Genomic DNA, 15,468 nt, shown 5'->3' on the forward strand with positions numbered 1-15,468 from the left:
TGTTGAGAGCAATGAGTACAGAGAACAATGAATGCCTATCAACATAAACTTATTACCAACCACCACACATGAAACTAACATCAAGATCTGAGGAAAGTCAGAATAAGCTTTAAGTTTTAACACCAGTTGCCATAATCAGCGTTGCTTCACTGAAGTCAGTAGAACTACTCTGATCGACACCAAATGAAAATCTGGACTGTAGCACTTTACCCTCGGGTTTGAAACACTTGGGGCATGAAACATTACATTGTAAACTGAGAGCAGGCAACACCTATGCACATCCAGCTAGCAAAGGACAGTGTTACGTCTGACTTCTGGGCTGGTCACTTAAACCTGGGTTATAAAGCTGTGGGAAAAAATGGGTTCCTTACAAAAAGGGCAGTGTAGCAATCACCATAGCAGCATTCTTTCAGGAAAAAAAGGGTTTAGGAGAGCACAGTATGTCACGGAACAATTACAATACAGATCTAGCCTGGTATGCTGTCTACGACAGTGGGCAGAACCAGATAGAATCATAGAAACGTTTCAGAGGAAGGTGTCAGAAATCCACTCTAGGCAGACTTCTATTAAACCTAACAGACACCAAATTGTCACACTCAAGGGCAGCAACACAAGGAGACAAAGCCAAAAGTGCTGCTCTTGTTGCCCTGTACATTTAAGTTATAACAGCCATCCAAGCTTGAGAGAAAGTACCAACCAGTTCCTGGAAAATGCACAAGCTATCAAGGTATTTTCATTATTTTAAAATTAAATTCCCCATTCACACACACCCACAACTTCGCAATTCATAGTTAGCTCTTGGGAACATGAAACATCCTTTTAATAACATTTGTCTTCCATCATGTCCATGGGCACACACTATCAGTGCTTGGTTGTCCACAAATGTGATTCTGCCCAACGATATTGTGCAGGGGAGTGGAGGCTGGGAAAAAGAAGGAAGTCAGGCTCAGTTAGCCTTCATAGGTATGTCTTCAAAAATATTGCTAAATACCATCATCCTTCACATGGCCTTCTTGGAAAGAATATAAGCACCATATGGTGCAGCCAATTCCTATCTTATCTCCTCTGTTTAATTAAATAGGGCCCAAGCAGACACACACACACCTTTCCCCTTCAGTTAAGTGAAATTTGTCATAGAAATATTTTGGGCTTGGCAATATTCAGGGCTGGCTCTAGGTTTTTTGCCTCCTCAAGCGAAAAAAAATTTGGCTGCCCCCCCAGCTTTTGTTTGATTGTTTGTTTTGCTTTTACACATTGGCACTTCACAATTTTGTTTTGTTTTGACTGTTTAAAATTTTAAAAAATGGACTCTTCAGCGTAAATGATTTTTTGATGTTTCATGTTCTTTCAAATGCTGATGCAAATTTCATCAGTCATGAAAACCTGCAGTTGCCAGAAGAATGTCCAAGTTACAGAACAGTTTGCAGCAAAAACAAAAAACTACATCTTTGGTCTGTGAATACACTAACCACGATCTATTAATTTGTTCTCCATTTTTCATTTTTTTCTTCATACTGGATGGCATAAATCAACAATTCAACTCATTAAATGGATATTCAAATGTAGGATCTAGTTTTGAAGGACCTTTTTTCACAATAATCATTTGCATTGCATCAGTAATTATTGTCGGCCATGTACTTGGATCCGATCCTATGTCAGTCTCACCACCTTCCAATAATTGTTCTTCGATTTTAGATTTGGATAACAGTTCTTCATTTCTGGACTCTTCAGCTGAAGAAGTAAATCTTTGGATGGATTGTGATTGTTCATCTTTATCAGTTAGCGAAGATAATCTTTGGTCAGATTGTTGCTCATCTTTATCAGTTGATAAAGGTAATCTTTGGTTCGATCAGTCTTCATCAGTTGATGAATAATCACTTTCAATGCATTGCTTAGAGCTTTCTCCTTGATTGTCGACTTTTTTAAAATACTTTTTTGAAGTATGAGAGAGTTTTTCTAATTCTTTTTGCTGTTTCTCTCTTTGTTGCCAGTAGGCAACACCGAAAAGTTATTTTCTTTTTGTCCAGGCATTTTAGCCCTATAATCACTGGCACCAACGCAAAATGGAAATTAGCACGAATGGCGCTGATAGGGCAGCACAGTATACACACCTAATCGTGATATGAGTGACCATGTCACAACATGACATGATATTTTTCACGTCACGCTTCTATCGCACTACTGTATTTGCCATAGGTAAGGTTCTAGTCATTGGGGCGAGAGAGCTCCCCATGAGCTCGTACACATACTGGACTCAGCCCTGCTGGCATTTTCCCAGCGCTGAGGTCGCCCAGCTGGGAGTCCAAGGGGCATGCAACAGAGAGAGTTATCAGGCTGGAGGAGCCAAGAAAGAGGTGCTGGGCTTCCTGGACAGATGCTTCCCCTCTCTGCCATGCAGGGGGGAAGGCAGAAGGAGACTCCAGGCACCTGCGTGTTGTGTGGGGCTGGGGAGGGATGCAGCAGCCTCTGGGGCTCCAGCAGGCAGAAGCTTCCCAGGGGTCCCGGGGACCCTCCTGCCTGGCCCGACTCTTACCTTGCTGCGGATCTGGTCCGAGGTGAACTCGTCTCCTGTCGCTGCTCTTCCTGCTGCTGGGGGTTGGGGCTGCTGCTGGATCCCAGCCCTTCTCATCCTCAGTCTTCACCTTGGCCCCGGCATGAGTTCGGCTCAGCCCGGGCTGCCGCTCCGCTCCCCTCTCCCCTCCCCTCCCCTCACAGGAGGTGGAGCAGAGGGGAGGAGGAGGCGGAGGCAGGGACAAGCTGAGGAGGAGTGGCCTCCCTGGGTGCCATGTTCTGCCCATCCTCTGCAGCCTGGGCAGGGCCACGCTACCGGCTCCTGCCTGGGGTGGGTGGCCGCTGCCCCGTGGAAGAGCGGCTGCGACAGTCTCCCTACTTAGCTGTCTCCCTGCCCCGCCGCACCGTGGAGGCAGAACAACAGACTGATTAGTGCCCCTGGATGGTCAGGATCCAGCCCAGGATGCTGCCTCAGGTTTGAGCTGGGTCCCCAGCATTATGCTGCCCCGATATTTTGCCACCCCAAGCAGCTGCTTGTTTTGCTGATTCCTAGAGCTGCCTCTGGAGAAGAGTGTAGTGGAGTTGCAAGAAAGAGCTGCTGCTGAGTTTAGTTCCTTAAATCTAGATGATCCAGGACTGTGGACCCACTTGAGCAGTAGCCCGAGGCACTTCCTTGTACTGCATGGGCCACAGCAAGTGAAAAAACTTCATTTTCTCCAAAGACAATGAAAATAGAAGTTTCCATCCAACACATTTCTGGTGTGAAATCCCCAATGGTGACAAATTGGAGAGGCCATGGCTTATGTACTCAAAAACCCAGAATGCTGCATAGTGTTTTTGTTGCAAACTCTTCCAGTCTAATGTTCCAGCCACATTGGGTTCTACAGGAACAAAGGACTGGGAAAATCTGGCTAGAAATCTGGCATGCCATGAGAAGGCAGCAAATCACCAGAGAACATTCCATAGGTGGAAAGAGCTCAAAATGAGACTAAGGTTAAAGGCCATCATAGATGATCAGCATCAAGAGAAGGTTACATCAGAGTCTCTTTACTGGCAAAATGTTCTGAAAAGTCTTATTGCCATTGTGAGAATGCTTGCTAACCAAAACCTAGTGCTGCGTGGCACTTCGGATCAGCTGTATGTGCCAAACAATGGAAACTTCCTTAAAATTGTGGAGCTGATCACTAAGTTTGATGCTGTACTCCAGGAGCATCTCAGAAGAGTCACCACCAAAGAAATGTACACACACCAGTACCTTGGAAAAAACATTCAAAATGAGATCATACAATTACTTGCAGCAAAAGTCAAACAGAAGATTGTGGAAGATCTGAAGGCAGCAAGATATTACTCTATTATTCTGGATTGCACACCTGACATCAGCCATACGGAACAAATTACTTTAATGGTGCGTTTTGTAACAACAACAGAACCTAGTGAAAATGTCCCTGCAATGGTGACTGTCAGCGAGCATTTTCTAGAATGTATTGACATTGATGATACTACAGGAGCTGGTATGACAAATGGACTTCTTAAAAATCTGAAAGATACAGGAATTGCGATGGCTGATATGAGAGGTCAGGGCTACAATAACGGTGCTAACATGACAGGAAAGAACAGAGGAGTGCAGACACGGATCCGAGAGTTAAACCCTCGAGCTTTTTTTGTCCCATTCAGTTCTCATTCATTGAACTTGGTGGTCAGTGATGTAGCATCAGCTTCTATTGAGGCTGCTGAATTTTTTAATGTAGTTCAAAGCATCTATGTATTTTCTCTGCATCAACTCATCAATGGCAAATTTTGAAGCAACATCTGGGAACATCCTCTCTGACACTGAAACCACTGAGTGCCACATGATGGGAAAGTCGAGTGGAGGCGATAAAGCCTATCAAACACCAAGTTGGGAAGTTAGATGATGACATAGTTGCCATTATGGAGGATAATGCTATGACAGGAACTGTTCGTGGAAGAACAGTGGCAGAGGGAAATGGAATCACCAGAAACATACATAACTTGAAATTTCTGTGTGGCTTAGTGTTGTGGCATGACATACTGTTTGAAATAAATGTTGTAAGCAAGAGACTCCAAGATGTTGACTTTGATATATCTGGAGGAATGGAACAAATGTACAACGCAAAGTCATACCAACAGTCTTACCAGTCAGAAGAAGGATTTCAAAACTTTCTGGAGGGTGCACAGAAGTTGGCAGCGGAACTTCACACTGAAGCTATGAAGACATTTTGATTACGAGGCACGGGATAATCCCATAAGATGCCCCAAACAACAATTCAGAGTTGAATTCTTTAACCAGGTGCTAGACTATGCAATACAGTCAGTTGAAGAATGTTTCATGCAGCTCATGGAACACAGCAGTATATTTGAGATGTTGTATGATATTCCAAAACGCCTCACTGTACTTGAAGATGACCTACACCAGCAATGCAGGGCACTAGAGACAGTGTTGACACATGATGACATATGTGATATTGATGCGAGTGATTTAGGTGATGAACTGAAAGCCCTTTCAAGATACATTTCAGCAGGATCAACTCCAAAGGCTGTTCTAGAATATATGTGCACAAATAATGTGATCACTCTCTTTCCAAATGCTTTAGTTGCTCTATGCATACTTCTAACACTTTCTGTAACAGTTGCCAGTGGAGAACGCAGCTTCTCCAAGCTGAAGTTAGTAAAAACACATCTATGCTCCACAATGACACAGGAGAGGCTGATAGGCTTTGCAACCATCTCAATAGAGCATGAGCTGGCCCAGACTATGGACCTTCAGCAGGAAGCAGTTCAAATCTTTGCAACCAAGAAGGCATGGAAAGCACCACTTTGATTATTCAAACAGATAAAAATGCCAGTGTTTACTATACAGACAAGAAAAGTTACATTTACTGTTCAAGTGTTTGAAAGTTAAGTGTTACTTAAATTTTTTGAACAAGGCATTTTTATTTGTTAGTTCTCCTTATTGAGGTAGGTAGCAGAGTAGTACAATGAGAGGAGTAGAACAGAAAGGCAGAATGAGACCTCTCAAAGTTTTAGCCCAAGCCAGGGGGCATGGGGGCGTCATTTAAGCTCCCCGCCTCAAGTGCCAAAATGTTGAGTGCTGGCCCTGGTCTGAGCATTAGTGGGTGGTGGGGAGGGAGCAGTAGATGTGGTATACCTTGATTTTAGTAAGCCTTTTGACATAGTCTCAAATGGCATTCTCACAAGAAAACTGGGGAAATGTGGTCTAGGTGAAATTATTGTATGGTGTGTTCACAACTGGTTGAAAGATCATACTCACAAAATAGTTATCAATGGTTTGCTGTCAAACTGAGGGAGATGTGACTCCTGTGGGGGTACCATAGGGATCAGTCCTATGTCTGGTAATATCAATATTTTCGTGAACGAATTAACTAATGTAGTGGAGAGTACACTTACAAAATTTGGGGATGACATTAAGCTGGGAGGGGTTGCATGCACTTTGGAGGACTGGATTAAAATTCAAAATGACTTTGACAAATTATAGAATTGCTCTGAAATCAACAAGATGAAATTCAATAAAGACAAATGCACAATACTACACTTGAGAGGGAAAAATAAAATGCACAACTACAAAATTGGGAATAACTATACAGATATTAGTACTTCTGAAAAGGATCTGGGGGTTACAGTGGATCACAAATTGAACACAAGCCAACAATGTGATGCAGTTGCAAAAAAAGGCATCAATCTGTGGTATAGTTACAGAAATGTTATATGTAAGATGTGGGAGGTAATTGTCTCTACTCAGCATTGGTGAGGCCTCAGCTGGAGTACTGTGTCCAGTTTTGGGTGCTGCGTTCTAAGAAAGATGTGGACAAACTGAAGAGAGTCCAGAGGAGAGTGATAAAAGGTTTAGAAAACCTGACTTAAGAGGTTGTAGTATCCCCATCATTAGAGGTTTCTAAGACAGGTTAGGCAAACACCTGTCAAGGATGGTCTAGGTATACTTGTTCCTGTCTCAACACAAAAAGATAGAATAGATCAGTTTTTCTCAACCTTTTTGATACCAGGGACTGGCTTGCTGCCTTCTTAAACTGTCAGGGAGATCTCAGGGACCGGCCCACCGACCATTCATTGAGAAATGCTGGACTAGATGGCATCTTGAGGTTTCTTCCCAGCATAATTTCTGTGATTTTATAGATAAGGGCTGTTGTGTTTTAACACCGTCATATGGCTGTGGTTAACCTTAAGGGGACTTGATGTTGTATATAGTCCTTGATTGCTAAGTCATGTTTCACATCATTATACTTAACATGTGTTCTAATATGACCCACTGGTGAGTGTGTTTTACAGGTGCCCCTCTGTGCTAATCCTTGGCACGTTAACTCAAGATGAAGCAGCTTTTGCTTTTAGCCTTTAAGGTCCCCAATTCACTCCCCAGTGTGCTGGTCAAGATGGCAGCCATCACATTAACATAATATACTTTCCTGGTATAGACAAGCCCAGAGATGACAGTACCATCTCCAGTCCATGACACAGCAGTTCTGACAGTAAAGTGGGTCAGAACTCTGTGTCCATTAAATCCCTGTCTGCACTGAATTAGACACCCGCATCTTTGATGTAGGATCCATCACATCAGGCTGAGCTGGCCTCAATACCATCAACACAACATGCACCAAAATTTTCACTGCAGATAAAACCTACACTTGCTTTGGCTATGTTGCCTTTCCTACTATCTCCATCGACTCAACATGCTGAGCTGCTGGTGTAGGAGCAAATGCATATAACTGGAGATGGGTGCAGATCCATTAGAGGCCAAATACACTGTATTTTACCCAGAGGAAGTTGAGCAACACAGCACTGTGCCTTGGATAACCTGACCTCTTCTGTCAGATTTTATATAGAAGCCAGTAGGAACAGTTGGTTTTGAGTTGAACCAAAAATCCTCGAAGGCCCAAGATTGCTGTCTGAATTGCTGTGACCTGGAACTCTATTCCTGAAGAACTGCTAAAAAGTTGTGAAAAACCAAAATGGTGCTCTTTATCCGCCATAATGGAAAACTGTGGCCTGTAGTGACCTCTCTTTCCCAGCCAATTAAGGAGCAACCAGTGCTTCCAAAGGAGGTGCCTTGTTGTGTCTACATTTAGGATAAGGTCACAATAGGTCAGGGAGGGGAGAGTTCCTGAGAGAGGAGATCCAGCCTTGAGGCTCTTTGGGCTCAGAGTTATGTGATGCAGAATAAGAAAAGATACACTAAACAGCTTAGATATTTTTTTTTAAGTTTTCCTAGCCATATGAGATGTCTTGAAAAGGAACTTAAATTATCATAACGGCCACTTAAAAATAAAAGCAGACACAGTCAATGGTTTAACTATTTCAAAGAAGTAGCTATCTGTGTTTGGTATGGTTTATGTGCCTGGCTTTTTAGTCTTTTGTGGCCCATCAGCTGCTGCTTAGCTTTCTTGGCATCCAAGCAAGGTCTGTTACTGAAGCTGCAAAGAGCTATTATTGAGTCAACGGGAGTAGAGAACCAGGCTTAAATAGTGTGGCTGGATTTTAAAAGAGGCTGGATAACTTTATGACCATAACATTTGTAATTAGGCAAACTAAGGCTATGGTAATCAATTCTCATTCTTCAAAAAGGAAAGAAGTATAGAATTCTGGTAATTGCCCACTCCCCGTGCCTCCTCTCTGGTCACTGCTGAAGCCCTTTCGACTTTTCTCCTCATTCATTTGAAACCTTGTGGTATAACAAGGGTAATGGATGGAAATTATGTGAAGGAAATGTTAGTCTGGGAAATTTTCAGAAAAGCTGCTTAGAAGGATAAAGATCTGCTTAGATTTTGGAATAGTCTCTTGTGGGAGTGGCGGAAACTTTTATCATTTAGGCAATTTATACAACTGGTCTGGACAAATCACTAGAAAATGTTCCTGACACAATACCCAAAATTCTGTTTGCCAGAAGCTGGAAATGCGTGACAGGGAATGGATCACTTGATGATTACCTCTTCTGTTCATTCTCTCTGGGGCATCTGGCACTGGCCGCTGGCGGAAGATGGGATACTGGGCTAGATGGACCTTTGGTCTGACCTAGTAGGGCCGTTCTTATGTACCCGCCCACCTTTTGTTTGTCTCTGAATTCTTCTGCCTTCACTTCTGTCCATTGTGTCCGTACCCACACATATATCTGTTGTATGGCTGTGTATATAGACCTCCACTTTCTATGTACGTGCTGCTTCTTAATTACCATCTGGAGAACAGAAAACCCGTCTCTGCACCCTAATTTCTCCTCTGCTTTGAAAGTGTCATTAACATCATCAATCACTCTATCAGTTCTGATGGCAATGCATTCCAATACACAGCCTAGAGAGTACAAGGGGGTGTGAGTGACCTAAGAAGTGGATCACCAGACTATGAAAGCATCGGACTTTGTCCCTTGCATGTCTTCCTGCATGGTAGTACCAAACACCATGGAAAGCTTTCCTGCCTCTATAGAGTCTTGTAAACAGAGGTATTAAAGGTTATATCTGAAAGGGCTCTTCCAGAGCTCCAGGTTAAATGGTGTGTAATTCAGAGCTCTCTCCAGAGCCTATTCTGCTATGCATTGGCAGCAGGCAAAGTTCATGGAAATTGGCTTAAATACAATGTCAACCCAAGAACATCCATTTAAAAACACATGCTAAGTAGCTAGTTGGGCACATTAACCTCTGCTGACCCAGAATTGAGTTCATGTTTTGTCATCTCTGTATCTCAATTGTCATTACTTGCCTTGGAATAATCAGCTTTTTTGTTTACTAGTTATTGGTCATGGGTACTGCGTTTTCACTGCACTGCCTCTACTTAAGAAAAGGCCGTAAGTTCAGATCTGATTAGAAGTCATTTGTTAACTGATGCTCGGGAAATCCCTAGTGCATTTTTTAACTAATTAGATGAATTATGTCCTCATTTACACTGAGAAAAATCATGCTTAAAGTAACTCAGGAGAGAAGAGGAGGCAAAAAGGGGGTGGTGGAGAGGGGCAACAGTGTAGCCTTGATTAACACTGCTCAAGCCATGGTTTTCACGCATTGTCTGGCTAAGCGATGCATTTCACTCAAAATAGGCCATGTTATCAATTAATGGTAGACTAATTATCTGATGTTGAGAAGCTGCCTAATTAATTAAGAACGTTGCTATACTGGAAGTTCTAAAAGGAGTCATAAGGCACACACAGTTTTTGCAGACTATTGGAATGTGTTTATCAGCAGTAAACACAACTGGGATGTATTAGGTAAGCTCTTTTCTCCAGAAATAGAGGGTAGGGATCATTCTGGCACTTGCTGAGCTATTTGTATAACTTGAGTAACTCTTTTTAAAATGTTGAAATTCTGGTTAGTTTTGTCCATTTATAACAGTGCCACATTTTCATAGAAATTAGATATAGAACTGAAGACCAGGGAGGCATAGTATAAATATACTATATCATGGCAAGATTGTCCCCTACAGTGTGTATACCAGTGCTCGTTGTCCAGACTACTTTTAAATGTCCCAAATAAAGGGGGTTTCCGCCACTTGCTTTCTGAGATTATCTACAGGCTCATGGAGCTCACTGTTAGGAATGGTTTTGTTTAGGTGTTGCTTTGCCATTCAGCCTAAATTTTCCTTTGCTTAACTTGCGTAGTTTTTTTTTTTACTTAATTATTATTTAACTATACTCCCTTGGATTATGCTAAACAATTCTTACCTCTTCTCGGTGTTTACTTTTAAATACGTGTAGACAGATTCCTTATTCCTCTTATTCTCCGTTTGGTCAAACTATATGTATTCGATCCTGTTAATCTTTCCTCATAAATTATACATTTCAGTCTCAAAATCGTTTTTGTTGCTGTTCTCTGAATTTCTTTCAATTTAACAACTTTCTGGTAGTGCAGTATTCAAAGTTTCTCTCTTCCCTACTCCCTTCACAAAAGCCTAATAAAATGGTATGTCTTCAAGATGTGCCGACACAGAGCCTGTCAAACCAAGCAGGGAACACATTGCAGAGTTCAGGGTGTTTTACCAAAAACACCAGCACCTCCCAATGAAAGTAGGAGATTAGTAGCTCAGACTGTTCAACTGCTTTAGTACCACAGAAGCAGAGAGGCAGTCTCGCACATAGCTGGGCCCCAGACCATAGAGGGACTTAATGCTGAATCCTGAAATGGGCCGAGCACTCTGGCCCTGATCCAGCAAGTCACATAAGCACATGCTTAGTGGCCCATATGTTTCAAGTTAAGCACATGTAAAGTGCAGTTGTGACAGTTGCTCTGTTGGCCGACACACTGGGGACCTGTAGCGCTAAAAGTGTAAGCTGCTACTGCTTAAGCTAAACAGCCATGGCTGTGTAGGTGGGGGCTGTAATAACTCATAGTCTCTGTGCTCAACACTTATAACACACACTTCTCAGTGGATTACATTGTGCTGGACTCAGCACTTTGCAGGATCACTCCCTTAAGGACTAAAACCAGCACTCTGAATGGCAGTTAGTAATAAACTGGCAGCCAGTACAGACCGTAGGGGGGCACTGGTGTAAGGGGCTTGCTGTGGGAATCAGTGCAAAGCACACTGAACCCTGCTTTCTGATCTAGCTAAAGCTTCTAAATGGCTTTCTGCCCTGTTTGGAGCATATGACAGTTATCAAGTCTGTGGGTGATAAACGTATAGATAATTAATGAGACCTACAACTGAAAGAAAAGGCTGCAACCTTCTTCAAATAGCTGTCAGAAAACAGAACTGGTCAAATGTTGGGCCTGCCAGCCTTTACAGTGTTCCTCTAAAGTAGGTGAAATTTTAGGCCCTATCTCGTTGTCTTTACTTCAACATATTATTTGATTAGGAATTTTGTCTGAGTAAAGAGGGCAGGCAGGTTTCAGTGTTTGGCATCTCAAACTGCTGGATGAATTTCTTTTTCAATTTTGCAGGTGACCTGAAATAATCTGTTTAACGGAGGCTTTTATATCGAATTATGTAGAAATCATTCTAATTAAAAGATTGACAGGCAGGAGCAGTTATGAATTATATGTAAGAAGTTGAAGAAGAATATATGGGAACAATGGGTGGAATTCAGATATGGGCAGAATGTAATTGCACAAACTGGAGTGTAACACATTCTGATTCAGAGTTTCACGCTCCTTTTGCACTGATGTAAATGATTACACACGAGGCACGGTGTCATAAACAGATAGCTGAGGGTTAATGTCTCTTTCACCTGAAGCACCTGACCAGAGGACCAATCAGGAAACCGGATTTTTTCAACTCTGGGTGGAGGGAAGTTTGTGTCTGAGTCTTTGTCTGTCTGCCTGCTTTCTCTGAGCTTTGGAGAAGTAGTTTCTGTTTTCTAATCTTCTGTTTATAAGTGTAAGGACAAAGAGATCAGATAGTAAGTTATATAGTTTCTTTTCTTTGGTATTTGCATGAATATAAGTGCTGGAGTGCTTTGATTTGTATTCTTTTTGAATAAGGCTGTTTATTCAATATTCTTTTAAGCATTCGACCCTGTATTTTGTCACCTTAATACAGAGAGACCATTTGTATGTATTTTTTTTTCTTTTTATATAAAGCTTTCTTTTTAAAACCTGTTGGAGTTTTTCTTTACTTCAGGGAAATTGAGTCTGTACTCACCAGCGAATCGGTGGGAGGAAGAAATCAGGGGGAGATCTGTGTGTGTTGGATTTGCTAGCCTGATTTTGCATTCCCTCTGGGTGAAGAGGAAAGTGCTTTTGTTTCCAGGACTGGGAACGGAGAGGGGGAGTCACTCTGTTTGGATTCACAGAGCTTGTGTCTGTGTATCTCTCCAGGAGCACCTGGAGGGGGGAAGGGAAAAAGGATTATTTCCCTTTGTTGTGAGACTCAAGGGATTTGGGTCTTGGGGTCCCCAGGGAAGGTTTTTCAGGGGGACCAGAGTGCCCCAAAACACTCTAATTTTTTGGGTGGTGGCAGCAAGTACCAGGTCCAAGCTGGTAACTAAGCTTGGAGGTTTTCATGCTAACCCCCATATTTTGGACGCTAAGGTCCAAATCTGGGACTAAGGTTATGATATGGTGGTAGCGGTGGGATTTACAGTAGTTGGCTATTTTGCTCCTGATGCACAAGGGAAAATCAGATCTTCACTCTGCTGATAGCTGTAACACTGCATTTTTCTCAGGCGAGTAAATGCATGTTATTCAAAGACACAGGGAGCAGAACTGTAGAGTGGGAAAGGGTGCTAATTTTATTAGCACTTTTCTGTCCATAAGGGCAGTTTAAATGATTGTTCATTTTTTTTTCACTTATTTTTAAGGTGGATTTTGGACTATTAAAATACTGTTTTAGTGCATCTACTTTCTGAGGTCTTAGGAAAGGCAGGATGTAAATGCAAAGTATAGTTTATGCTGAGCCCACTTGTCTCTGAGATCTGCATGAAGAGGAACCCCTCCATGCAAAAGGGTAGGCAGTGGTCAGCCACTTCCCCAGTACTGATCCCTCTGCTCCAGATATCATGGATGGCTCTTTGTGGGACTGGGAGTACATGAACTGTGAGAGGGAATCGGCAGGCAGTGACAGAGGGAGAGCTGGGGATCAAGATGGTGCACATTGTCTTCATCCTCCCCTCAAGCTCTTTGTAGAATCAGCAGGAAATCTAACAGAGCCTAATACTGCTTTAACTTTCCCATAGGTACCGCTCCACACCTTACCCTCATCCCCCACCTGTTCATATAAAGTTCTAGGGTCAGCTATCAGTGGAGGAAATCCTGGCAATGGAGCTCCACTGGAGCAATGCTAGCCAGATTGTGTGTAGGGGGTTGCAGAGCCACTGTGGAGGCATGGGACCTCCAGTGGATTCCCCAGGAGACGTAGGATGCTGAGAGGACCCTTTGTTCATTCTTCAGCAGAGCAACTCATCCTGTCCTCAAATTTTTGGGAGTGCACTCTCTCTGACAGGTTTTTCTATGGGAGGGGACGATCAGGTCCATTATTATTTATCTGCCTACATGCCCCAATAAAGAACCTCCTAACACTATGACATCTGGAAGTATCAGTCATCCTCTGTCATGTTTTCTGTATTTGCATCAGTTGATGAACCTAACAGGCTGTTAGGGTGCTGTTATCATCAATAGGAATGATAGCAGTAGTCCATGATTCAGTAGCTGATCATTGTGTTTGTGTTTCTAGGTCTTTGACAGAGTACGAGAAGATTGCCCTAACTTCCAGGAGAAGATTAAGCCCATTAATGCAGAACTCACTCAGCCAAATCTGGCCATCAGTGCCAAGGACTCACAGGAGCTCCTGTCCCAGGTCAATGTTGTCTTCCACTGTGCAGCAACAGTTCGCTTTGATGAGCCACTAAAGTATGTCCCTTGTTCTCTGTTTGCATTTATTAAGTAGAACTTAGTTTCTTACTGGGAAACACAAACTATGACAGGCCATTATTGTTTTTTCTTGTACAATTACAGTAATAATTCTCCAGGTATGTTTTCAAACTGCACATAAATTGTGGATTGGATATACAATTTAAAGGGCTCAAACTATTGACTGCCTAAAATATCACATATGTCAGACCTTAAAAAACACACACACGCACGCACGCACGCACGCACGCACGCACGCATCAAGATTGAGGTACTGTGGCATTGCTACACGGAGCCCAGGACAGGAATAAAAAGGAGTCCTGCAAATTAGGATTGCAGTGCACTGGCAGAGTTAGGTGAGGCCCCAGAACTTGGACAGCAGGAGGGTGCTATGTGCCCGGACTCAGATGTATTGGCAGGACTCCATGGAAGGAATGTAAAGTGAGTCTACGCAGTCTCTGACTCTACTGCTAATGTTATTGGTCCTACTTTTTCACTAAAGGTAACTCAAGGAGAGAAATGATAAATGGTTGAAGCAGCATATTTTAAATAGCAAATCACAAGGTACCATAACATTTTAAAATATTCACCCAGCTTTGAAAATGTTGCCTTCATTGTAATGAGGCATTTTCAAAAGATGGCCTGTTACTTAAGGCATTACCTTGGAAAGCACTTGGTTTGTTCATTGTCACATATTAATGAATGAGTTCCTAGCACAATGGGGTCTGAATTGTGACTGGTGCCTTTGAGCCCCACTTTAACAGTGATAATGATCTGATTGTGGTCATAGATACAGGCCCCAAAAGAAGTTCATTAATGACCATTACAATATCCCCCTCTGAGACATTACATTGATTGTGTCTTCATTGCTCATCATGAGGGTTTTTTTCACATATTATTACTATAAATATATTTAGTTAATCACCACAGGGACCAGGGGGGAATTTCTCCCAGAGCATGGTATAAATGTGGTATGTATTTTTTGCCTTCCTCTGAAACATGAGGGGTGAGTTGCTGCTATGTGCAAAATGGTGGATTCCATGGACTGTTGATTCAGCATGGCACAATAAATTGAATGTTCTTGTGTTCCAAAAACAAAGCCCTTAAAATTAGATTATAGATAGAATTTAGTGAATTTTTCCAACCAAAAATTATTTTTATAAAAACAACAAATGGGGTATTCAGCAACACTGAAATGTTTTGCAAGTTCATGTTGGTTTCATCAAATTGTTCACATCAAGGGGGGAGAACGCTGAAATATTTTGGTTTTACGTTTTTTAAATTAAACATTTTGATTTTCAATTTGAAATTACTTTTTGATTCAGAATTTCTTTTACTTATATTTTAAAAAGTTTTAAAAGGCATTAAATGTAAATTAATTATTGCATTTTGAGTCGAACAAATCATTTCGTTTGACCTGAAACAATTTTTTCAACTTTTTTATTTGGTGAATATTTTTCAAAAAATCATTTGAATTTCTCCAAAATCATTTTTTTTTGGGGGGAGAGGGGAGAGTTCTGAATTGAGAGTGAGCTGAAAAACCTATTATTCACTCTGCTCCAATTATAGACTAGGTCAGGGATTGGCAACCTTTGGCACATGGCTTGCCAAGGTAAGCATCCTGGCGGGCCAGGCCAGTTTA

The 15,468-nt window shown here is 42.1% G+C and overlaps 1 protein-coding gene across 6 annotated transcripts in view; it reads left to right on the plus strand.

Annotated features, from left to right (window-relative positions):
* The window catches only part of FAR2 (fatty acyl-CoA reductase 2), a 221,978-nt gene that overhangs the window by 136,554 nt on the left and 69,956 nt on the right, over positions 1-15,468 (plus strand). For all 6 annotated transcript variants that reach the window (XM_050965691.1, XM_050965674.1, XM_050965658.1 and 3 more), the window contains one exon: positions 13,651-13,826. In XM_050965691.1, the coding sequence (XP_050821648.1) occupies positions 13,651-13,826 (176 nt within the window). The remainder of the gene's footprint in view (positions 1-13,650; positions 13,827-15,468) is intronic.

This window comes from Gopherus flavomarginatus, chromosome 1 (assembly GCF_025201925.1).
Source record: "Gopherus flavomarginatus isolate rGopFla2 chromosome 1, rGopFla2.mat.asm, whole genome shotgun sequence".
Classification (NCBI taxonomy): domain Eukaryota; kingdom Metazoa; phylum Chordata; order Testudines; family Testudinidae; genus Gopherus; species Gopherus flavomarginatus.